The sequence below is a fragment of the Palaemon carinicauda genome, unplaced genomic scaffold (assembly GCF_036898095.1).
Source record: "Palaemon carinicauda isolate YSFRI2023 unplaced genomic scaffold, ASM3689809v2 scaffold343, whole genome shotgun sequence".
Classification (NCBI taxonomy): Eukaryota; Metazoa; Arthropoda; class Malacostraca; order Decapoda; family Palaemonidae; genus Palaemon; species Palaemon carinicauda.
Window position 1 is genome coordinate 73,629 of NW_027171114.1, and position 23,893 is coordinate 97,521.

Genomic DNA, 23,893 nt, shown 5'->3' on the forward strand with positions numbered 1-23,893 from the left:
TGCAAAAAAGAGTATATATACAAGTTGATTGATAGAGATATATACTTTATTGTATTACACTTAAGTTCCTTAGGCCTTTCAATAAGTTAAAAACCATTGCAATTCTTTTTATATACTTTATTGTATTATACAAAAGTTCCCTAAGCCTTTCAATAAGTTAAAATCTACTGCAATGAAGTTTATATCTTCACACATATACAAGTTGATTGAGAAATAAAAATAATTTCAACAATAAAAAGTCTAATAGTGTGGCATTTTTTTTAATACTCAAACTAGTTACTCATATAAAGGTCTAAATATGTATAGGCACAAGAAAAGGGTTTATGAGTAGAAATTTTTTTATATACTTTATTGTATTATTCAAAAGTTCCTTAAGCCTTTCAGTAAGTTAAAAGCTATTGCAATTAAGTACTGTATATATTCACACAAACAATTGACAGAAATAAAATTTGTTTCAACAATAAAATGTCCAATAGTTTAGCATTTGAGATTCAGATAAGATGAGGATGATCTTATTATAAAATGTAACTCTCCCATAAGATATATTTAACAAACTCTTTTGTCCATAATGTACAAACGGATGTATTTTACGCAACTCATTCAACAAATCAGCGAGTTCTTATGAGACATCCGACTTCCCATACCAAACTATTGGACTTTTACTGCTATTAAAAAACGATGCAAAAACCCACCTGTGGAAGATTCCCCCGTGGAGTACGTTCTTCGGGGTCTTTTGCGGGCAGGTAACATGGAAGGACAGTATGCGGTCGTTGCCGTTAACGCAACAGGAGGTGATAATACAGGTGTGTTACTTGTAGCAGCGGAGGGTAGACCAGCCGTCGCTGCCGACGCTCCCGCTGACGCGGCTGTGCTGGGGGTGTCCGTGACTGAGATGGCTCCTAGGGTGGTAGGGGGACTAACGGGGTGAGTGGGTGACTTTCTACGTAAGTGGTAGGGCGGGTGGTGGTGTAATGATGAGGTGGTAGAGGAGGAGGAGGCAGTGGGCACGGAAGAGGGGCCTGCGCCGGCCGCTGCTGCAGCCGCTCCCCTGCCCACCAGATCAAAGAGAGCCAGTGGTTGTCCACCTACTAACGGGGCTTCACAGTCATCGTCTGAAATGCAACAAAGACGTGAAAATTAAAAATCTTTGATTATGATCTGTAATGCTAAGGTTAAGTTACACAAATACATATTGAATTTCCTCAAATTGATCTATTTACCAAGGCACTTGCCCCAATTTTGAGTAGCCCATATCAAACCAAGGGACCAAAGGGGACCTTTCCTCTCTCTGCTCCTCCCAGCCTGATAACGGACTCAACCAAGTTTGGATAGCACTGCTAGGGTGCCACAGCCCACCCTCCCCCGTTATCCACCACAAACAAAGTTTTATACAATGAATCCCCTACTGCTGCTACCTCTGCTGTCACCAAGGAAACAGCAGGGCCTACCAGAACTGGGTCACAATCGCTCGCCATTCATTCCTATTCTAGCAGGCTCTCTTGCCTCTCCCACATCTATCCTCCTATCACCCAGAGCTTTCTTCACTCCATCCATCCACCCAAACCTTGACCTTCCTCTTGCACTTCTCCCATCAACTCTTGCATTCATCACCTTCTTTAGCAGACAGACACATTCCATTCTTTCAATATGGCCAAACAACCTCAACAAATTTATAAGTTACGAAATACAACTTAATTTTACTCAAAATCAGACTTTGGAATAAGAGTACTGTACCAAATACCTCTCCCATTAACCCTCTGGTGACTGCCGTGACAAAACTGTTACAAGGCTCAGGACTTTTTGTCAGGGACCAATGAAGTCATATATCAACCTACTTAAGTTGACGATTCGTAGTATAAGAAATGATTAAAGATAACTGAAAATTGCATCAATAAATCTTCAGAGGGTTAACCTTCACATAAAACAAGAAATTCTAAAGAGTAAACAAGTCCTATAATTTGAATAAAATATAGGACATATCACTGGATAATTGATATGCAGAGGTTAAAAAATTAGTAATACAACTAAATTGGGAGTCATTCAAGAGATTGTGAGCACCGCATGTAAGGAATAGGTAAATACAAAGCTAGATTCTCTATCTTTGATTCTAGTTAGGTGTTTGTCGCGGGACCATCTAGACCCTGTCTAAACAAATGCCTGATTTTCTTTACCTTGAGATGCAAGGTAACTAGAAACTACATCCAGGAAGCTAGAGGGGCACTTAATAGAGCGCAGACCTCCGCCATGGCAGCTCATTACTAATCTTTTTGCTCGACCTTGACTTTTGACCTTAACGTCTATTAATAGGCGTGGATTTTCACACACTCTAATATGAACAAAGTTTGAAGTCTCTGTGACTACGTCCAAACTTATTGCTGATTAGGTGAATTGGATATTTTGCTTGAGTTTGATCTTGACCTTCCAAAATTCAATCATTTCCAGCTTTTTACATAACAGTTAATCACTGCAAGTTTTCTACTCTATGATTAAAATTGTGGCTAGGAAGCTGTTCACAAACAAACGGGGTATAACATAACCTCCTTCTAACTCCGTTGAGGGAAAACCTAACCTAGCCTTCCAACTTTGCTGGGGGAAAACCTAACCTAACTTAACCTTCCAACTTCGTTGGGGGAAAACCTAACCTAACCTTCCAACATCATTGGCGGAGGTAACCAGTCCCATACCTATTTTTTCCCTCAGAACTCGATAAAAGTACTTTCTAAATTTAGCAATGCGCAAATCTATTCATGGCAAGACTTTCTGATTTTCAATTTCACCACAAAATCAGCCATAAAAAATAGAGAAAATCTAGGTTAAGTTTAATGTCATATAAATAATCCTTTTAATTAATTATACTTCATCTACATTGAATGAGTCTTGTCTTCATATCAAATACACAGATATGTCAGAGTATTATTACTATTATTACTAGCTAAGTCACAACACTAGCTGGAAAAGCAAGATGCTATAGGCCCAAGGGCTCCAACAGGGAAAAATAATCCAGTGAGAAAAGGAAATAAAGAAATACATAAATGATATGAAAAACAATGAAAACAAAATATATTAAAACAAGGAACAACATTAAAACACAGTACAGATTTGATAAGGCTCAACACTGAAGTGTTATTCCAGCCATGACCAGGCTGAGGAATAACCTTTCTACTAAAGCAGTTGAATAGGTAGAACTTGAGAACTTTTCAGTTTGTTTACTTTCTCACTGGGCTACTTTCACTGTTGGAGCACTTAGGATTATAGCATCCTGCTTTTGCAATTAGGGTTGTAGCTTAGCTAATCATACATACATACATATACCAAGGCACTTCCCCCAATTTGGGGGGTTATTCAACATCAACAAATGAAACAAAACAAAAAAAGGGGACCTCTACTCTCTAAGTTCCTCCCAGCTTAGCTAATAATAATAATAATATAATAATAATAATAATAATAATAATAATAGAAATAGGGCAAAATTGGGAGCCAACTCATAGGCGCAACCAGGGTAAAAACCCATATATTACGCAACAAAGTAAAAATCGAAAGTGGTTGGACATCAAGATGGAAGGAAGGTAGCAAGAACTGAAGTAGGAGATTAAATCATCTTTAATAATGCCTACAATGCACCTCACACTACCCCTTACTTGGTTATTTAATCCGGAAAGAATTCATGAATTGTTATAAAAACAGTTTTACCCAGTTCATAATACAGTACTGTACTAGGCATGCAGTAAGGGGGGCATCGGTCATTGAACCCAAAACAGTTATTAATCACTAGATGAACCTAATATTTCTATATGTTATTAATCACTGGATGAACCTAATATTTCTATATGTTATTAATCACTGGATGAACCTAATATTTCTATATGTTATTAATCACTGGATGAACCTAATATTTCTATATGTTATTAATCACTGGATGAACCTAATATTTCTATATGTTATTAATCACTGGATGAACCTAATATTTCTATGTTATTAATCACTGGATGAACCTAATATTTCTATATGTTATTAATCACTGGATGAACCTAATATTTCTATAAGTTATACCTACTATAATCAATTTCTTTTAGCGAGGCAGATTTGCACCGACTCGCAAGCGGTGCCCTTTTAGCTCGGAAAAAGTTTCCTGCTACCTGATTGGTTAGAATTATCTTGTCCAACCAATCAGCGAGCAGGAAACGTTTCCCAGCTAAAAGGGCTCCCTTGCGAGTCGGTGCAAATCTGCCTCGCTAAAAAGAATTGACTATAGTGCAAATATAAATCTCTGCGAGTTTCATTGAATTCGGACTATCATTTCTTTCTTTAAATGAATAAAAACTATTAATAAAAATAATTAAATTCAATTTTTATCAAAAAGTACTGAATAGAATTAGCTAAAAATTTCCATGAATTCTGTTTATTGCAATATAAACAAAATACCAGTAGGAATTTTCCATATTTTTGGTATTTTGTTTTATATATATTTATTTTTATATATTTTAAAAGTTTGAAAAAATATGAAAAATATAAAATAAATTTTAGGAAAAATTCCTCGGTACAAAATATTATAAAATTATTCCTCTTTACAACAATGTATTTTGATTTGAAATTGGTTCATAAATAGCAGAGAAAAATAGTTTTGAAGGTCAATAAGTACTGTATAGTTTTGAGATATCGACGTTCAAATTTTTTCTATGAGATTCTATGAGAGTATGAAGGAAAGCAAAACATTATAGCTTTCATTAGCAAATATTGTTATTGATACTTATTTAGAACTAGTCTAAATTACTCTAAGAACAACTAACTTTCTTACACGATATAATTTCTACTCATTACCGTAAGCATGGCCTCAAGTCCCCCCCCCTATATCTTCTTTATATATAAGAATTATTACCAGAAACTTCATGAGGGCACGTAAGACATGTTTGGCCATAGATAGAAGTAATGTCTCAATTTTTGGTATCTGAAAGTTTATATGTCCACACCCCTAGCGGAAGCTCCCCTTAATTCTAATAGCCAGGCCTTCTCCATCATGAGGCTCAATACTACACATTCTAGAAGTTTTATTCCAGCTGAGATTAAGTTGTGGAATGATCTTCCCAATCAGGTAGTTGAATCGGTAGAACTTCAAAAGTTCAAACTTGCAGCAAATGTTTTTATGTTGAACAGGATGATGTGAGTCTTTTTATAGTTTATATATGAAATATGTTTTAATATTAGTGTTTTTAGAATATTTTTTTTAATAGTTTATTACCTCATATATCATTTATTCATTTCCTTTCCTCACAGGCTTTTTTCCTGTTGGAGTCCTTGGGCTTATAGCATCTTGCTTTTCCAACTAGGGTTATAGCTTGACTAGTAATAATGATGATAAAATCTCTTTCCAACTCCTCACAAAGCCCCAGTGACTTGGTAAAGGTGGCGAGTCTTCATGTAGACCCGTAGGAAAAAACCCACACTTACAATATGAACTAAGAGAAAGGAAAGACAATAAGGCAAAAGAAAGGAAGCAGGAACGGTCAAGTAGAAGTCTATGGAGTAGGTGTGATAAGGGACCGAAGGGCCACTACAGAATTCCTTAGGTAATGCCTACTATCCACAGCGTGAGATACACCGAAAGAACTAACCTAACGTGGGAAAATTAAAGAAATACTTTAATAATTTTCAAAATTTGGAGGCTTGTAAAGCCTCTTGAATAATAAAATCTAGTAAACAAAAAATTCAACCAAAGTGCAAAGATAAATATACCTTATTTGTTACGGTACTGTATTTTATTGAGACAAAAATGTCATTAGACGTACCGTACTTGCTTTTGTGTACACTAGGGCACAATTTTCTATTTTATTTCTCTTTTGTTTTGTTAATTTTTTTAACAGTTTGTATAGGAAATATCTATTTGAATGTTCCTGCTCTTAAAATATTTAGTTTCTCCTTTTTTCCTTTCCTATCAGGGTTATTTTCCCCATTGGAGCCCCTGGGCTTATAGTTTTCTGCTTTTCCAACTAAGTTGTAGTTTATCAAGTAATAATAATAATAATAATAACTATACTGCTTTAAACTAAATACAACTACATTGATCACCTTAGAACGACTGGGCTGACAGATATATGACAAAACAAAAAATTCTTTGGGAGCATTTTTTCCCAAAAATTTCTAGTCTCTGTTCCCGCTGGACAGCGATAAATTTATGCATGCCATCTAATCTGTCTTCGCAAAAAAGTAATGATATCAATCCAATTGTTGCTATGCTCAATCGACGGATCAATCCTTGGTAGTTTTCATGCATCTACAAACTCAAAGTACTTCTCTTTCTGCCACCAGGTCATTAGGTTAGACCAGTCAACTTTTATGGCACTGCTGCTTATGACATTTCCTTTGGACTTTATTAAGACAATACTTACTCCATCTAGAATGGAAGTCATAGTAAAGGGTCATCAGTCCCTTTTGGCAGTAATTTATACTGACATGACTGTTGAAGGTAACTGTAAGATACTGACATCCCAGTTGAAGTCTCTCTCTTTTTCCAAAACACTGGTCACAGTTTACCTAGCAATAAACATCTTGAAGATCCTGAACGCAGATGTTCACGAAATGGATGAGGTGATAACGTGCAATCGAGGCAACAGAGCTGTTCTTTCCAAATGGATTAACTAGGAGTCGACATCCAACCCCGTCATCTCTTTCACAAATCCTCAAATGCTCCCCCCATCCGTTCATGAACAAATACTGTACAGGAAGACCTTGTCTGCGGTGGTTCATCGCACTCTACACACCCCCTGGGCTACGAGGAAAGAAATCATTCATACAGGTGCTCAACTCCTGGGAAGAGGAGTTTAAACCTTAATATGGGACTGGATGAGGAACCCACATGGGCCTAGAATATGGGACTGGATGAGGAACCCACATGGGCCAAGAATATGGGACTGGATAAGGAACCCACATGGGCCTGGATGAGGAACCCACATGGGCCTAGAATATGGGACTGGATGAGGAACCCACATGGGCCTAGAATATGGGACTGGATGAGGAACCCACATGGGCCTAGAATATGGGACTGGATGAGGAACCCACATGGGTCTCTAGGCTAAGCAGGACATCACCAAAGTGGAGAACTATGGAGTGTCACCAAATTTGCATCAAGACAGAGACAAATTCTTTTGTCTCATAAGTGTACATACAATTGCGGTGAGCTTACATTAGAACATAGGTTCTTAATGTACCATCAGATAGAAAATGGAAAGACTAGTGAAAGTGCATAATAATGATTTAAATTTACTTTTTTTACTGGTGTTGTCAGTAAAAAATCAATACTAGGGCTAACTTCTGGATTATACACACAATGTTTCCAAGAAGAAACATTGCAAATAAACAAGCACTCCCTTGACAGAATAGCAAAATACATTCACTATAAACATCTCTCATTCCAATAGGGAGCCGAAGTCATGACGTCCGTTACCATGGTAACGGCTCCACTGGTTCAAACGTAAACACCGTTCAGATATCCTCTTGAGGGATGGATGCTTCCAGCATAATGCAGTCGATTTCTCATATACTCTGATGACAAAAAATACATAAAAGTATGGTGAAAACCACCAGTTCAGATCACATACTGTCCTTTTCTCCTATTCAAATGGGATAATGATAGGAAAGGTCAAGTTATAGGGTGGCTGGGTTAGAAAAATGGCAAAATCCTGGGTACGCAAGCACCTGAAGCAATTGTTGTGAACCAGCACGTGGTAATTTAACGTCAATCTTTGGATATTTCATGTTTTTCAATTACATAGCCATAAATTATTATGAAACAGGTTCTGGAAGCACAGGACAACTGAGACCGGCATGGATAGTATTATAATTATCATTACTAGCTAAGCTACAACCCTAATTGGAAAAGCAAGATGCTATAAGCCCAAGGGCTCCAACAGGATAAAATAGCCCAGTGAGTCAAGGAGATAAAACGATCTGAGAAATAATGAACTACTAAAATGAAATTTTTCAAAAACAGTAACATCAAAACCGATATTTCATAGACTACAAAAAGACTTACATTAGCCTGTTCAACATAAAAAACAATTGCTGCAAGTTTGAACTTCTGAAGTTCTACCGAATAAACTACCCGATTAGGAAGATCATTCGACAACTTGGTCATAGCTGGAATAAAACTTCTAGAATACTGTGTAGTACTGAGCCTCATGATGGAAAAGGCCTGACTATTAGAATCAACTGCATGCCTAGTATTACGAACAGGATGAAACTGTCCGGGAAAATCTGAATGTAAATAGACTTGGGATGATTTGCCAGACAGAAAGAGACAAGAGAGGGTTGGAGGAATCTGGTGGCAGCTCTCGGCGTCAAATAACTTTACGTTTTAAAAACATTCAAGTATTGCTATTTCACTCACAACAAACTGCTACAAAAAAAAAAAATCTAAGCAAGGAAATGGGAAAAATTTGCACTCAAATATGAAGAAAAAAAAAGTTCACCAAGCAAGTATGAAATCATATAACTGCTAGAGTACAGAAAATTAAATTCAGTAGCTTCAAATAAAGTAAAATATTCTTCCCTGCATAGCTTGCAAATTTCTATGACATACACTCCAGTTCCGAGTATGCATTACTGAGTTTGAGATACCTTACAGAGGTTGCTCTCGGCATTCTTTTCCTTGCTCTGATTAATATTCTAATATATTCATGTACAGGAGTCCATAGAGATTACAAATGAAGCAGGGGAAGGAAGAAAGGGCGATTGATTAACGAACTATACACTGACATATTATTATTATTACTTCCTAAGCTACAACTCTAGTTGGAAAAGCAGGTTGCTATAAGCCCAGGGGCTCCAACAGGGAAAATAGCCCAGTGAGGAAAGGCAAATGGAAAATATTATAAAAACAGTAAGAGCATTAACAAATGAAGCAGGGGAAGGAAGAAAAGACGATGGATTGACAAACTATACACTGGCATATTATTATTACTTCCTAAGCTACAACCCTAGTTGGAAAAGCAGGTTGCTATAAGCCCAGGGGCTCAATCAGGGAAAATAGCCCAGTGAGGAAAGGCAAAAGGAAAAATAAAATATTTTAAAAACCGTAACAGCATTAAAACAAACCTATATAAACTATAAAAACTTCAACAAAACAAGAGGAAGAAAAGTAAGATAAAATAGTGTGCACGAGTGTACCCTCAAGCAAGAGACCTCTAACTCAAGACAGTGGAAGACCATGGTACAGACTCGAGTGGAAGGCATTTCTGGGGCCTTTGTACTGCAATGGACTACTTACGGCTGACGATGATAAACATGTACGGAACAAATAATCTCACGTGTTAATCTGTTACTAATTACAGATTCTGTACCGTGTTTCTGTAACACAAACATGTTATACACCACATAATACTGATCATTGCCTTACAGTATATCACATAATGAATCCTTGTCTAGCCAACTGCTTGCATTATGATGGTGTCTCTACTGCGCATAGCTATGTTAAGAGAACCTGAATTATTACTCGTCATTCTGCGCTATAACTTTACAACATTCACAGCCATTCTATATCAACCTACTTATATTTTCAAATGGAGTATAGTCTCATTTATCTCATGTTTATACTAACTTCTATTCTTTGCATATCCTATCCTTTATATTCACATACACAAATTGAACCTAGTGAATAAAGTATTGAATTAAGAGCTCAAGATAGGACGACTGGCGAAATCTAACAGACGCCCTTTGCCTCGATAGGTGTAGGAGGAGATGATGATGACGATGAATACTTATCAAGCAAGTTCATGGTCCACTGACATGTTCAAACCCTATATAGAAAGTAACTAGTCAGACATAGCAAAGATATTGTACCTATACACAGTAAGGTACACATATGAATAAAAGATGTAAAAATTGAGATGGCAAAGATACCTAGATATCTATACAATGAATAAAAGTCTCTATGAAGTAAACATTACATATATATAAGGAATGGATATGCATGGTCATTGATAAAACAGGAAAAAAGTGTGAACCTTCACAAAACACTACCACTACTGTACTCTAAATGTTTTGGTAGAGTTGCAGCATCCATCAATGATAGTAAACAAGTGTGAATCTGAACTTTATGAAATCCAGTAATGTTGAATTAAAACTTTCAAGGTCACGGTGTTATTTTAAAAACCATACGCAGTTTGCTACCTGTCAATAATATTAAGTGTGTATCTGTATTCATTATATAGTTATGGCCTTCTGAAATACAGTGACTTTGAAAATCTTACCCCCTTGAACAATCAACATACCAATATTCAGATCTATGTATTTTCAATACTGTATTTTGATTTTTTTTTTTGGGGGGGGGGGGGGAGCACAGGGAAATGAAGATTTTAGTCTTGGTTTAATGTAAATTAGATATTATTTGAGATGGTCAAAAATCAATTCTGACCTTTATTATTAGTATTACTGAATCAGTAGAACTTAAAAAGTTCAAAGTTGGAGCAAATGTTTTATGTTAACCAGGCTGACACGAGCCTTTTTATAGTTTATACAATATAGGACATATCTGTTTTGACGTTGTTACTGTTTTAGAATGATTTATTGTAACTTCTCATCATTTATTTATTTCCTTATTTCCTTTCCTCACTGGGCTATTTTTCCCTACTGGAGCCCTTGGGCTTATAGCATCTTGCTTTTCCAACTGGGGTTGTAGTTTGGCTAGGAATAATAATAATACCAGCCAAGCCACAACCCAAGTTGGAAAAGCAAGATGCTATATGCCCGAGGGCCCCAACAGGGAAAAATAGCCCAGTGAGGAAAGGAAATAAGGAAGTAAATAAATGATATAAGCAGCAATGAAAAACCAAAATAAAATATTTTGAAAACATTAAAACATATATGATATATAAACTATAAAAGACTTATGTAAGCCTGTTCAACATAAAAACATTTGCTGCGAGTTTGAACTTTTGAAGTTACCTTTCCGGTAACTATGACCTTGACCTTCACCCCATGAGTCCACATTTTATGGAGTCTAGTCTATGTCACAGTGTATCTCTCCTGAATATTTCAAGTAAATCGGTCAGGTAGTTTATCTGTAAAATTGGTAACAATGAAACAAACAAATAACCAAAAAAACAATAACCCTCTGGTAGTATTTTCTACGCTAACCCAAATGTCAAAATTTATTGACATGGCTACTGGTTTGTGAAGACTACAAATATTATACGATTGCTATCAGTCACAACATATGCTTATCTTTCCCACTATTGAACACCAACCTTTGTCGAACACCATCACCATTATGAAAGTTTTCATGGCGGCTTTTCCCTTTAGGGGATAGAACATTTCCAATGGACTTTTATATCAACAAAACTCGAAAGAAAAAATTGTTTGAAGCCTTCAAGGCAAATTTTTCATAGAAATCAATAAATCGAAGCGAAAAGTTAAAGTTAGATATTTGGAAAATAAAATACTTCATAGAAAAATCTGGTTGTGGGATCCTTTTCTGATAAATCCCATCGTATCCAAAAAAGTCTCATTTTATACGTCAAAGGCAATACAGCCTATTACCTATGGCAATTGTGGAATGCTGTCGATTTCACCAAATTATAACAGTACAACAATTGAATTACAAAACAATATTGTATTGTGCTACATTTGACTTTTGAAGGTAAACAGCTCAGGAAGTATTTTTTGTTTTATAGCTGGCTCTTCATTTGCGACATTACAACTAAGGCCTACAAGACACAGAACACTTAAAGGGGAAAAATGTGATCCCTGAATATCACACAACGATCATCATAAATTACCATAACGATTTGTAAAAAGCAGGTTTTGCATAATTTGATATTTAACAAATTTATTGATAACATCAAGGGATTTTGGTTAGGTGTACGGTTTATGGTCATGCATAGGCAACGAGGTGCTTTTTTTAACACTACCCTATATTGTTCCATCATACAATTAATATTGATAAACATATCAATGCCCTTACAATCTAATGAAGCCATTTAATCATAAGTGCTATATAGAAAATTTAATTAGTTCTCTAATGCAATTTCAGTCCTTTCTATATTGACTTCTTTATTATCTACACTATAAAACGTCAACAAAAATAGATCGACATGGACAGGGTTATCAGAGGGCTGACCACAATGTAAATGTTCAAAATACCTAGTCCTCACTATACTTCAAAGTTAACAAAATATTTTGCATCATTTATATGTTGATACTTTACAGCCAAGATTTAGCTACTCAAGAATTTTAGGGGGATAAGACTTCCTATAGTAATCTAGTATTAATTCTTCCCAGTAAAACTGGGGAATTACTAGGCCTGTGCTAGTTGGCGTAGGTGCCTTTGCCAACACAATTTATGCCTTTATTATTACTACTTGCTAAGCTGTAACCCTAGTTGGAAAAGCAAAATGCTATAAGCCAAGGGAACTCCAACAGGGAAAATAACCCAGTGAGGAAAGGAAACATGGGAAAATAGCCCAGTGAAGAAAGGAAACAAGGGAAAATAGCCCGGTGAAGAAAGGAAACAAGGGAAAATAGCCCAGTGAAGATAGGAAACAAGGGAAAATACCCCAGTGAAGAAAGGAAACAAGAGAAAATAGCCCAGAGAGGAAAGGAAACAAGGGAAAATAAAATATTTCAAGAACAGTAACATTAAAATAAATACTTCCTAAGGACAAGGGAAAATAGCCCAGTGAAGAAAGGAAACATGGGAAAATAGCCCAGTGAAGAAAGGAAACAAGGGAAAATAGCCCGGTGAAGAAAGGAAACAAGGGAAAATAGCCCAGTGAAGATAGGAAACAAGGGAAAATACCCCAGTGAAGAAAGGAAACAAGGGAAAATAGCCCAGTGAAGATAGGAAACAAGGGAAAATACCCCAGTGAAGAAAGGAAACAAGAGAAAATAGCTCAGAGAGGGAAGGAAACAAGGGAAAATAAAATATTTCAAGAACAGTAACATTAAAATAAATACTTCCTAAGGACAAGGGAAAATAGCCCAGTGAAGAAAGGAAACAAGGCAAAATAGCCCAGTGAGGAAAGGAAACAAGGCAAAATAGCCCAGTGAGGAAAGGAAACAAGGCAAAATAGCCCAGTGAGGAAAGGAAACAAGGGAAAATAAAATATTTTAAGAACAGTAACATTAAAATAAATACTTCCTATATAAATTATAAAAACTTTAACAAAACAAGATGAAGAGAAATAAGATAGAATAGTGTGCCCGAGAGTACCCTCAAGCAAGGGAACTCTAACCCAAGACAGTGGAAGACCATGGTACAGAAGCTATGGCACTACCCACATTACCTACTAGGTTAATGGGGTAATTTAAACTGATTAAACAACTGTTGATCTTGATTCTGCTGCCAAAACACAAATTCTAAAGCAATGCATTGTGTATTGGGGTTGAATCCTTATGTTAGAACTTCAAAAGTTCCAACTTGCAGCAAATGTTTTTATGTTGAACAGGCTGACATAAGTCTTTATATTGTTTACATATGAAAAGTGTGTTCTAATGTTAATGTTTTTAAAATATACTTTCAATTTTTCATTACTTCTAATATCGTTTCTTTATTTCCTTTCCTCACTAGGCTATTTTTCCCTGTTGGAGACCATGGGCTAAATATTGCTTTTCCAACTAGGGTTGTAGCTTAACTAGTAATAATAATAACTAGGTTAGATTATAGAAACTGATAGTAACTGATAAAAATATAAACTAGCTTAGTTTCTATGGTGTAATTTCCCATTTTTTATCAGAACAATAATTTCCTAATAAAAATCTATTTTCAAGTTTATGGATATTCCTTTAAATTGAAAAATGTTATTTTTATTAATAAAATAAATTTTTGAATATACTTACCCGATAATCATGTAGCTGTCAACTCCGTTGCCCGACAGAATTCTATGGAGGGATACGCCAGCTATCACAATACTAGAAGGGGGTGTATTTACCAGCGCCACCTGTGGCCAGGTACTCAAGTACTTCTTGTTGACACCTCCTCAATTATTCCTCGGTCCACTGGTTCTCTATGGGGAGGAAGGGAGGGTCGATTAAATCATGATTATCGGGTAAGTATATTCAAAAATTTATTTTATTAATAAAAATAACATTTTTCAATATTAAACTTACCCGATAATCATGTAGCTGATTCACACCCAGGGGGGTGGGTGAAAACCAGTGTACAAGATTAAAGGATAGCTAAGTATCCCATATTTCATATAATCAGTTATCCACAATAACAATGAAATAATAAGTACCTGGTAAGGAAGTCGACTTGAACCGTTACTCTGCCTTTAATAAGATCGTCTTCCTTACTGAGCGCAGCGTTCCTCTTGGGAGGCTGAATCAACTCAAAGGTGCTAAAGTATACAGGGCTGCAACCCATACTAAAGGACCTCATCACAACCTTTAACCTTGGCGCTTCTCAAGAAAGAATTGACCACCCGCCAAATCAACAAGGATGTGGAAGGCTTCTTAGCCGACCGTACAACCCATAAAAAGTATTCAAGAGAAAGGTTAAAAAGTTATGGGATTATGGGAATGTAGTGGCTGAGCCCTCGCCTACTACTGCATTCGTTGCTACGAATAGACCCAGGGTGTAGCAGTACTCGTAAAGAGACTGGACATCTTTGAGATAGAATGATGCGAACACTGACTTGTTTCTCCAATAGGTTGCATCCATAACACTCTGCAGAGAACGGTTCTGTTTGAAGGCCACTGAAGTAGCCACAGCTCTCACTTCATGTGTCCTTACCTTCAGCAAAGCAAGGTCTTCTTCCTTCAGATGAGAATTTGCTTCTCTAATCAGAAGCCTGATGTAGTAAGAAACTGAGTTCTTAGACATTGGTAGAGAAGGCTTCTTGATAGCACACCATAAGGCTTCTGATTGTCCTCGTAATGGTTTTGACCTTTAGATAGTACTTAAGAGCTCTAACTGGGCAAAGTACTCTCTCCAGTTCGTTCCCCACCATGTTGGACAGGCTTGGGATCTCGAACGACTTAGGCCAAGGACGGGAAGGAAGCTCGTTTTTAGCCAAAAAACCGAGCTGTAAGGAACATGTAGCCGTTTCAGATGTGAAACCTATGTTCCTGCTGAAGGCGTGGATCTCACTTACTCTTTTACCTGTTGCTAAGCACACGAGGAAAAGAGTTTTTTAATGTGAGGTCCTTAAAAGAGGCTGATTGGAGCGGTTCAAATCCTGATGACATTAGGAACCTTAGGACCACGTCTAGATTCCAGCCTGGAGTGGACAACCGACGTTCCTTTGAGGTCTCAAAAGACCTAAGGAGGTCCTGTAGATCTTTGTTGGAGGAAAGATCCAAGCCTCTGTGGCGGAAAACCGCTGCCAACAAACTTCTGTAACCCTTGATCGTAGGAGCTGATAGGGAGCTTACGTTCCTTAGATGTAACAGGAAGTCAGCAATCTGGGTTACATTGGTACTGGTTGAGGAAAACTGCATTGGCCTTGCACCAGCTTCGGAAGACTTCCCATAAAGACTGATAGACTCTGAGAGTGGATGTCGTCCTTGCTCTGGCAATCGCTCTGGCTGCCACCTTCGAAAAGCCTCTAGCTCTTGAGAGTCTTTCGATAGTCTGAAGGCAGTCAGACGAAGAGCGTGGAGGTTGGGAGTACCTTCTTTACGTGAGGTTGACGCAGAAGGTCCACTCTAGGAGGAAGAGTCCTGGGAACGTCGACCAGCCATCGCAGTACCTCAGTGAAACATTCTCTCGCGGGCCAGAGGGGAGCAACCAACGTCAGCCGTGTCCCTTTGTGAGAGGCGAACTTCTGAAGTACCCTGTTGACAATCTTGAACGGCGGGAATGCATACAGGTTGAGATGGGACCAATCCAGCAGAAAGGCATCCACGCGAACTGCTGCTGGGTCTGGAATCGGAGAACAATACAAGAGGAGCCTCTTGGTCATCGAGGTAGCGAATAGATCTATGGTTGGCTGATCCCACAGGGCCCAAAGTCTGCTGCAAACATTCTTGTGAAGGGTCCACTCTGTGGGGAAGACCTGACCCTTCCGGCTGAGGCGATCTGCCATGACATTCATATCGCCCTGAATGAGCCTCGTTACCAGCGAGAGCTTTCGATCTTTTGACCAAATGAGGAGGTCCCTTGCGATCTCGAACAACTTCCTCGAATGAGTCCCTCCCTGCTTGGAGATGTAAGCCAAGGCTGTGGTGTAGTCGGAGTTCACCTCCACCACCTTGTTAAGCTGGAGGGACTTGAAGTTTATCAAGGCCAAATGAACTGCCAACAACTCCTTGCAATAGATGTGAAGTGTCCTTTGCTCCTGATTCCATGTTCCCGAGCATTCCTGTCCGTCCAGTGTCGCACCCCAGCCCGTGTCCGATGCGTCCGAGAAGAGACGGTGGTGGAGGACTGAACAGCCAATGGTAGACCTTCCTTGAGAAGAATGCTGTTCTTCCACCACGTTAGAGTAGACCTCATCTCTTCGGAAACAGGAACTGAGCCCGTCTCTAGCGTCATGTCCTTTATCCAGTGAGCAGCTAGATGATACTGAAGGGGGCGGAGGAGGAGTCTCCCTAACTCGATGAACAGGGCCAGCGATGAAAGTGTCCCTGTTAGACTCATCCACTGCCTGACTAAGCATCGGTTCCTTCTCAGCATGCTCTGGATGCATTCTAGGGCTTGGAAGATCCTTGGGGCCGACGGACAAGTCCGAAAAGCTCGACTCTGAAGATCCATACCCAAGGAGACAATGGTCTGGGATGGAACGAGCTGAGACTCCTCAAAATTGACCAGGAGGCCCAGTTCCTTGGTCAGATCCATAGTCCATTGAAAATCTCCAGACAGCGACGACTTGAGGGAGCTCTTAAAAGCCAGTCGTCTGACGGAGCCGGACACAAGATCATGATACTGCTGCACAGTCTGTAAACTGTCAATCATGGGCAAGCGAGGAAGTACAGTGACAACCCGAATCTGTCTAGACTGTCTGGGTCGTACAGACAACTCCTTAACGGGTTGCTGAGGTTGCCCACTGCGTCACAACAAGTCCCTTCTGTTGGTTGTTGAACGTCTTCCCCGTGACACATTGACTCCGTAAACAAAAAATCCTCTAACAAGGACTAAGCTTGGACTGCATGTCATGCAACACAGCTCAAGGTCTATGGGAGCAGGTGTGGTAACAGACGGGATTAGCGGCTGAAGTGTAACCATTACCTTCCCTGTAAGCATGTTATGCTTAAATAAAAGTCCATAAGAGGTTATGCAGCTAAAGGCTCCCTCCAAATGACAGAGTCCTCAAGGGAATATCAGAAGGAGGGAGAAAAGAACTTTCTCATCTACAGGGACCTTATCCTAGAAAAGCTAAGTTCTCTGAGTGAGGGTTCACTGGTGCAAAGCAGCAGACTAGAAGGCAACGTTATGAAACTGCTTGACAGTCTAGTGAGTTGGCAACAACCCAAGATGTGTTGAGAAGCATGCGGTAAGGTATGCAGAGCATGATGTATGCAGAGTATGCTGTATGCAGAGCATGCTGAATGCAGAGCATGCTGTATGCAGAGCATGTTGTATGCAGAGCATGCTGAATGCAGAGCATGCTGAATGCTGAGCATGTAGGAAGTAGAGCCTGCTGTAAGCAGAGCCTGCTGAAAGGAAAGCAGAGCGTGTGCATGGCGTTTAACATTTCTCAGAAATTCCATGACCAGTGCTAGAGTGCTTAATGCATGCTTGCATGGGGTTTAAACCATGGTATGCTGAACAGCAGAGTCAGAACGAGCTGGAACAACAACAGAGGTTTCCTCAACTTGAGGGAAAACCTGAGGTTCAGACTGCATAGGCTGAACAACAGACGGAGCAGAAGGCAGGTGCAAGGGTGAAGGAGGTTGACTCCTAGCAAGAGTTGCACCCAAGGATTGTACCAGCTGAGCGGAGGACGGAGGCGGAGTAGTCCGTTCCTGTTCCTGAGAGATGAGTGGAGCATGAGAAGGTTGAGGCTGCGCAGGACAAGGTAAAGTTCTAGCAAGCTGAGGCTCCTGAGGCGCAAGTGCATGGCTGTAGATGAGCTTGCCTAGATGAGGGTTGAACTCGGTGCAGCGCTGGTTGAGCAGACAGACTCACGGAGGGGAGAGGTTGTTGTACCCCAACCGAGAGTTGCACCACTGGAGGAGCAGCAAGGGGAGGAGGAGGAAGAGTGTAACTCTCCTGATCCCAAAGCAAGGGTTGCCTTAAAGAAGGCTGAGGCTGAACAACACTGTGAACAGCAAACTCCGAAAGTGGTTCAACATCGTACGCCTGGCAGATGGAGCTGCGACTGGGTGCAGCGAGTGCAGGCGGGTGCAGCACAGGCTGAACGGGTGCAGGAGGTTGGTGCACCACCGGTGCAGGCGGGTGCAGCATAGGCTGAACGGGTGCAGGAGGTTGGTGCACCACCGGTGCAGGCGGGTGCAGCACAGGCTGAACGGGTGCAGGAGGTTGGTGCACCACCGGTGCAGGCGGGTGCAGCACAGGCTGAACGGGTGCAGGAGGTTGGTGCACCACAGGTGCAGGAGGTGCAACACTCTCAGCACGACACTCACGCATCAAGTCCGAAAGCTGTGCTTGCATGGACTGTAGTAGAGTCCACAACATCATACGCCTGGCAGATGGTACTGTGATCAGGCAGAGCGAGTGTAGGAGGAGGGAGTGTAGGCGGAGGCGGTGGAGCAACACTCTCAGCCCGACACTCACTCATCAAGTCCGAAAACTGTGCTTGCATGGACTGTAGTAGAGTTCACAACATCGTACGCCTGGCAGATGGTGCTGCGACCAGGCGGAGCAGGTGCAGGCTGGGCGAGCACAGGTGCAGCGAGAACAGGTGGAGGGAGTGCAGGCGGTGCAACACTCTCAGCCCGACACTCACGCATCAAGACCGAAAGTTGTGACTGTATGGACTGCAGTAGAGTTAACTTGGGGTCGGTAGACACTAAGTTCTGCTGAGGTAAAGCCTTAACAGCAGAGATCTGTTGTGGCAGAACCTTACTCCTCTAAGTCGGAGTGTAATCAACTGATGACTTAGGAGAGTCAGAGCTAACCCAACGACTGCATTCGGGTTGTGAACTTTAACTTCGTACGTCTGGCATAGGTCTGGACTTAACGTTTAAGAAGTCTTGAGACCTGAGACCAGCGTTACTCTGCCTTTATTTTCTCCCCTAATCTCTTCTGCAGACGAGCAAAATAAGGGCTCAATCGTCTGCGGGTGGGAGTGACGGTCTCGGTAAGACACGCCCACAACCACCGAGAATACTTCTGTGCGCCGATCAAGGCCTGCTGAACCCTTATGCCCTTCGACATTGCTTCTCCCCTGGGCTTGGGAGCTTGCAAGAGGTCCCGGACTGGGAGGACGACTGGCGCGCACAAAAGTACCCTCACGCACTAATCACTTATCACTTTGATTTCTGTTTGCACTTATTTCACTGAACTCGAAACTTAAGTGGTTTGTACCTGAAATACGCAATTCTATCCTTTCTCAAAGTTAGTAATAGCGAAAACAGAATTACAATGTAACAGAAAAATCTAATGAAAGATAAATCAGTGGTTGGAAAGAGACTAAACACTAGATCACTCTAGAAACGTTTAGTTTCTTCCCCTAAAGAGACTAGGGAGAAGAGCAAAAATCGATAATGACGTTACTCGTACGCCTGGCAGGCTTGAATGAAACGTTTATCCTCTTTCTCCCTCCGTCTCTATCTCTCTCTCTCTCTCTCTCTCTCTCTTGACTTAGAACCTGAGAGAAGAGCCCAATCATATATATCGTTAAAACATATTATTGTTAAAGGAAAAAACTGAAAAGTTCCTTTATTAGGATCAAAACCATTAAGTTAAGAAAGAATGAACAAAACGCTAGACACGGTTACTCTTACTGCAACGTGAAACCGTGAACATTCTTTCTCTATCGTAACGATAGAGTGCAAGTTGAACGTTCTGAACGTCAACAACTGCAGAAACAAAACAAAACGTTAGTTCAGCTTTGAAAACAGTACGAGACTGTCAAAGAAAATCTTTCAAACTCTGTGGCGGAAATAGCATAATATGTTAACAGGAAAAACCGAAATGACGGGCTCAAAGTTTATTAACTTCGGTAAAAGACCGCCTATTATTAGGAAGGTCGAATATAAACAAATATAAAAATTAATTTTAATGAGTTTATAATAAAAGGAAGTTAATCGAAGAGGCCTATAAGAGGCGGAGAGATATAAAATAAATCTATAACTTTGTTAAGCAAAATTAAGAAAGAGAGTCTATACTCTCTTAGACACCAACACTTCCGTCTAAGGGAAGGGTCGGCCATTGAAAAGTGAACGAGAGTTCATACTCTCTCGTCACCAAAAATAATCAAAATTAATCAAATTAATTCCAAAAGCTAACTAAGCTAATATAGAAGTTTTCCAGTAAAGCGACAGCCGAAATCAAAGAGAAATACTTCACCAAAGTCGTGAAAATACTCCAAGAACATAAGCGTATCCCAGAACGTCTTGCCGGAAGCACGACAGAGGAATAATTGAGGAGGTGTCAACAAGAAGTACTTGAGTACCTGGCCACAGGTGGCGCTGGTAAATACACCCCCTTCTAGTATTGTGATAGCTGGCGTATCCCTCCATAGAATTCTGTCGGGCAACGGAGTTGACAGCTACATGATTATCGGGTAAGTTTAATATTGAAAAAAAAAAAACTATATTTTCAATATAAATCAATATCAAATTTTTTCAAACCCATCATGTTCATATTAACCACAACTTATATGAGGAAACAAGCAGTTTACACCTTGTCTAAAAAGGTTACCTAGAGACAAGTACTCTACTATGATAATGAAGTTAATATATTGAGGTCTCGAAAGTTAAGACTGTACTCCACACAAATGAAATTTGGTTAGACTACACGATAACTGCTTATGGGATAAATTAGCCACAAATCATTTGATTACTTCAGTAGGCAGTACTCATTCTTTTTAAAATAAAATGACTTGGGGTCCCTTGTGAACTGCGTGTCATCACACTTCCTGTTATTGTTTACCATCAAAAGACTCTAAAAACAGCATATCACAATCTGAACTACAAGTTAATTACACTTCAAATTTAGATATTGCATACCAATTTCAGAAACAAAACTAGCTACCATCCTAACTAAAGTAATTTAATATTATTATTATCACAAGCTAGGCTATAACCCTAGTTAGAAAAGCAAGATGCTATAAGCCCAAGGGCTCCAACAGAGAAAATCAGCCCAGTGTGGAAAGGAAACAAGGAAATAAATAAACTACAAGAGAAGAATAAACAATCAAAACAAAAATAATTCATGAAAGGTAACAATATTAAATTAGATCATTCACAGATAATGTTATTGTATCCACAGAAAACAATAAGAAATTCATATTTATTAGTATCTGACGTCAGGCACCAACGCGACATGAGTGTAGTACGATTACTGCAATTATCTTTAGGGAAAGTAGGGCTTTTTCATATATAATTAATTATCATGAAGTCTATGTCTAGTCAAGATTTCATTACAGTATTACAATATTATTCAATTTCTTAAAACGCAAAAGCCTAACCGTCGTCACAAATAGTAGTACTGTAATATGTTAGGTAAGCACATGGCTTGTAAGTTAGGTGGTGTTCCTGTCCATTGTTATACAAAAGCTCCAGGAAAACTGATACAATATAAGATAAAAGTGTGAGCGCAGACTGCAGAAAGGGAGTAAATACATACTAAAACTATCTTAAAACAATGATTACTAGTTTAAAAAGGTACTACATTCAACTCGCCAGTAAATGTGACTCGGTATGGGTGGCGAGTCATCCCGTAAGCCAAGGGGAAAATCCCGCAGTTACAATCTAAGAGGATGTAAAATAAAGTAGCAAGCAGGAAATGGGGTGTATGTATGATGACGGCCATGCACCTCATTTTCAACCATATCGCTTAGATAATAATAGTCTAAGGAGGGTAACCCGTAAGGTAAGTAGGAAAGGACCCAGCTTGTAGGTAAGGTAGTGTTCTATGCATGCGTTCCTGTCCACTGTTATACAAACGCTCTAGGAAAAGGGGTACAATATTAGATAAAAGACGGAGTGCAGACTGCATAAAGGGAATAAATACAGGCTAGAACTATCCTAAAGAAATGCTTACTGATTTAAAGAGGTACAGTATTTTGCTGTTAAACAAATATTGGAAAACTAAAACCACATTTTCTATATTTTTTTTTTTTTTTTATATTTAACACCAAAGGGAGGATAATCTATTAACACTGAAGTGACCAAGGCGATGACTTTGATAGCCGTAACCTATGATCAACAATGCCTAACCAGCAGTAGTGACTTGATTAGATTGGTTATAATAATGAGGTAAGAGTTATGAGTCACCCTATAAGCCTAGAAGAAAATCCAGCTGTTGCAATATGAAAGGGATAGATAATAAAAAGAAAAAAGAAAGCAAATAGGAAAGAAGGTAAGGTAATAGAGTGGATGCAGAAAGGGAATAAAGACTAAATGCGACTATCAATAGGCAATGATTACAGGTACAAAGGTATTTGAAAAAACAAAATTCAACAATTTCCCATGTTTAAATAATTACCAATAAGGGAAAGATAATATACTAACAATTGTCTGACCGAAGCTGAACAATGGTTGGAAGACTATGACCTATGGTTAACAAAGCCTAACAGAGCTTACCCACACTTACCACTTTAACCTAGGGCTAATCATATATCAAGCTAGGTTAATAAATTTCACTAAAAACAGGCCAGCCGAAAAAAATGCCCGTTGTTTTAGATTAGGGTGAAACCACAATACCAGACCAGCATACCGCCTCAAGCTTTAAAAGCTTAGCACCAGGCAAGTATGGATTTATGCAAAGATTACTTCATCAGCTTCCGTCACTAATAACGTGATGTTAAATTAACCAAACCACAAAAATAATCCAAATAATGCAAAGGCCGTAAATTACAGGTGACAATGTCGGATGATTGAATGAATTCGGAGAATTTCCTCTGATGCATCGTCCCAGTCACTATATGTAAACAAACTTACATTTCTATAAACTTTTACATTTATCTTAACCTGTAATATTCGCCGAAGATCTCCTTATCGGGTATTCCGTAGAAGATACCACGGCCTCAACTACAGTAGATCTAAGTGGATGTAAATTAAAGAGAAATATCCGAACTATTGCTCAACACACAAATTCGATAGCGATGAAAACAATTGGCCATGACAAGAGGCGCTGCTCACCATTATTTCGTCGATTTAAAGGATTCCCTCGTCTTACTATTTTCTTTTTGGTTAGTTTTCGTTTTCTCAGTTGTGATATACGTGTTCTAAATGTGGGATTGGACATTTTAAGCTCTAAATCGGGTCCAGATTCGCAAGAACAAAGAGAAAGACCATGGCACCTCACTCCTCACACTGAGCCACTGAACCAGCCATTTTGTTGGGCGGCCCAGGGTTGCCAGTTTGGCCTTTTTTCCGGCCCAAAAAAAAACTCAAATTTGACCTTTTGTATTTAAATAGGTTGGCCTTTAGTAATATGAAAAAAGCCGAGCCTTAAATACTATAGTTTTGACCTTTTTCTATTAATGGGTTGACCTTTTAAAGCCTCTGTTGATTAGAAATTGACCTTTTCTCATTTAGAAAACCTGGCAACCCTGGTTGGGCCTATATTATGCTGGCGTTCCATCGGCTGCGCGTCGCGATACTTTTCAGTCGTTAAAGAGGCGTTTTTTAAAGTCAAAGAACACTAAAATTAAGTTCCAAGGTTAGATTTTATATATAAATATTCAATTTATATATAAAACTAAGAAATAAAATTAATTTTATATTTTTATTTATAAAAGTAGGTGAGTAAATGGATATTTAAAATTCTATAGAAATATCCACGAAAGGTTTAAGAACTTTTTTCTAAAAGTCTCTTAACGCTTAAAAA

The 23,893-nt window shown here is 39.1% G+C and overlaps 1 protein-coding gene across 3 annotated transcripts in view; it reads right to left on the bottom strand.

Moving 5' to 3' along the window:
• FBXO11 (F-box protein 11) overlaps positions 1-23,402 on the bottom strand; it is a 52,836-nt gene extending 29,434 nt beyond the window's left edge. For 2 of the 3 annotated variants that reach the window (XM_068369018.1, XM_068369017.1), the window contains exons 1-2: positions 23,203-23,402; positions 693-1,112 (exon numbers count right to left, since the gene is read on the bottom strand). In XM_068369018.1, the coding sequence (XP_068225119.1) occupies positions 693-1,112; positions 23,203-23,308 (526 nt within the window). In that variant the 5' untranslated portion in view covers positions 23,309-23,402. The remainder of the gene's footprint in view (positions 1-692; positions 1,113-23,202) is intronic. The other variant, XM_068369015.1, reaches the window with a different exon arrangement.
• Positions 23,403-23,893: the final 491 nt, after the last annotated feature.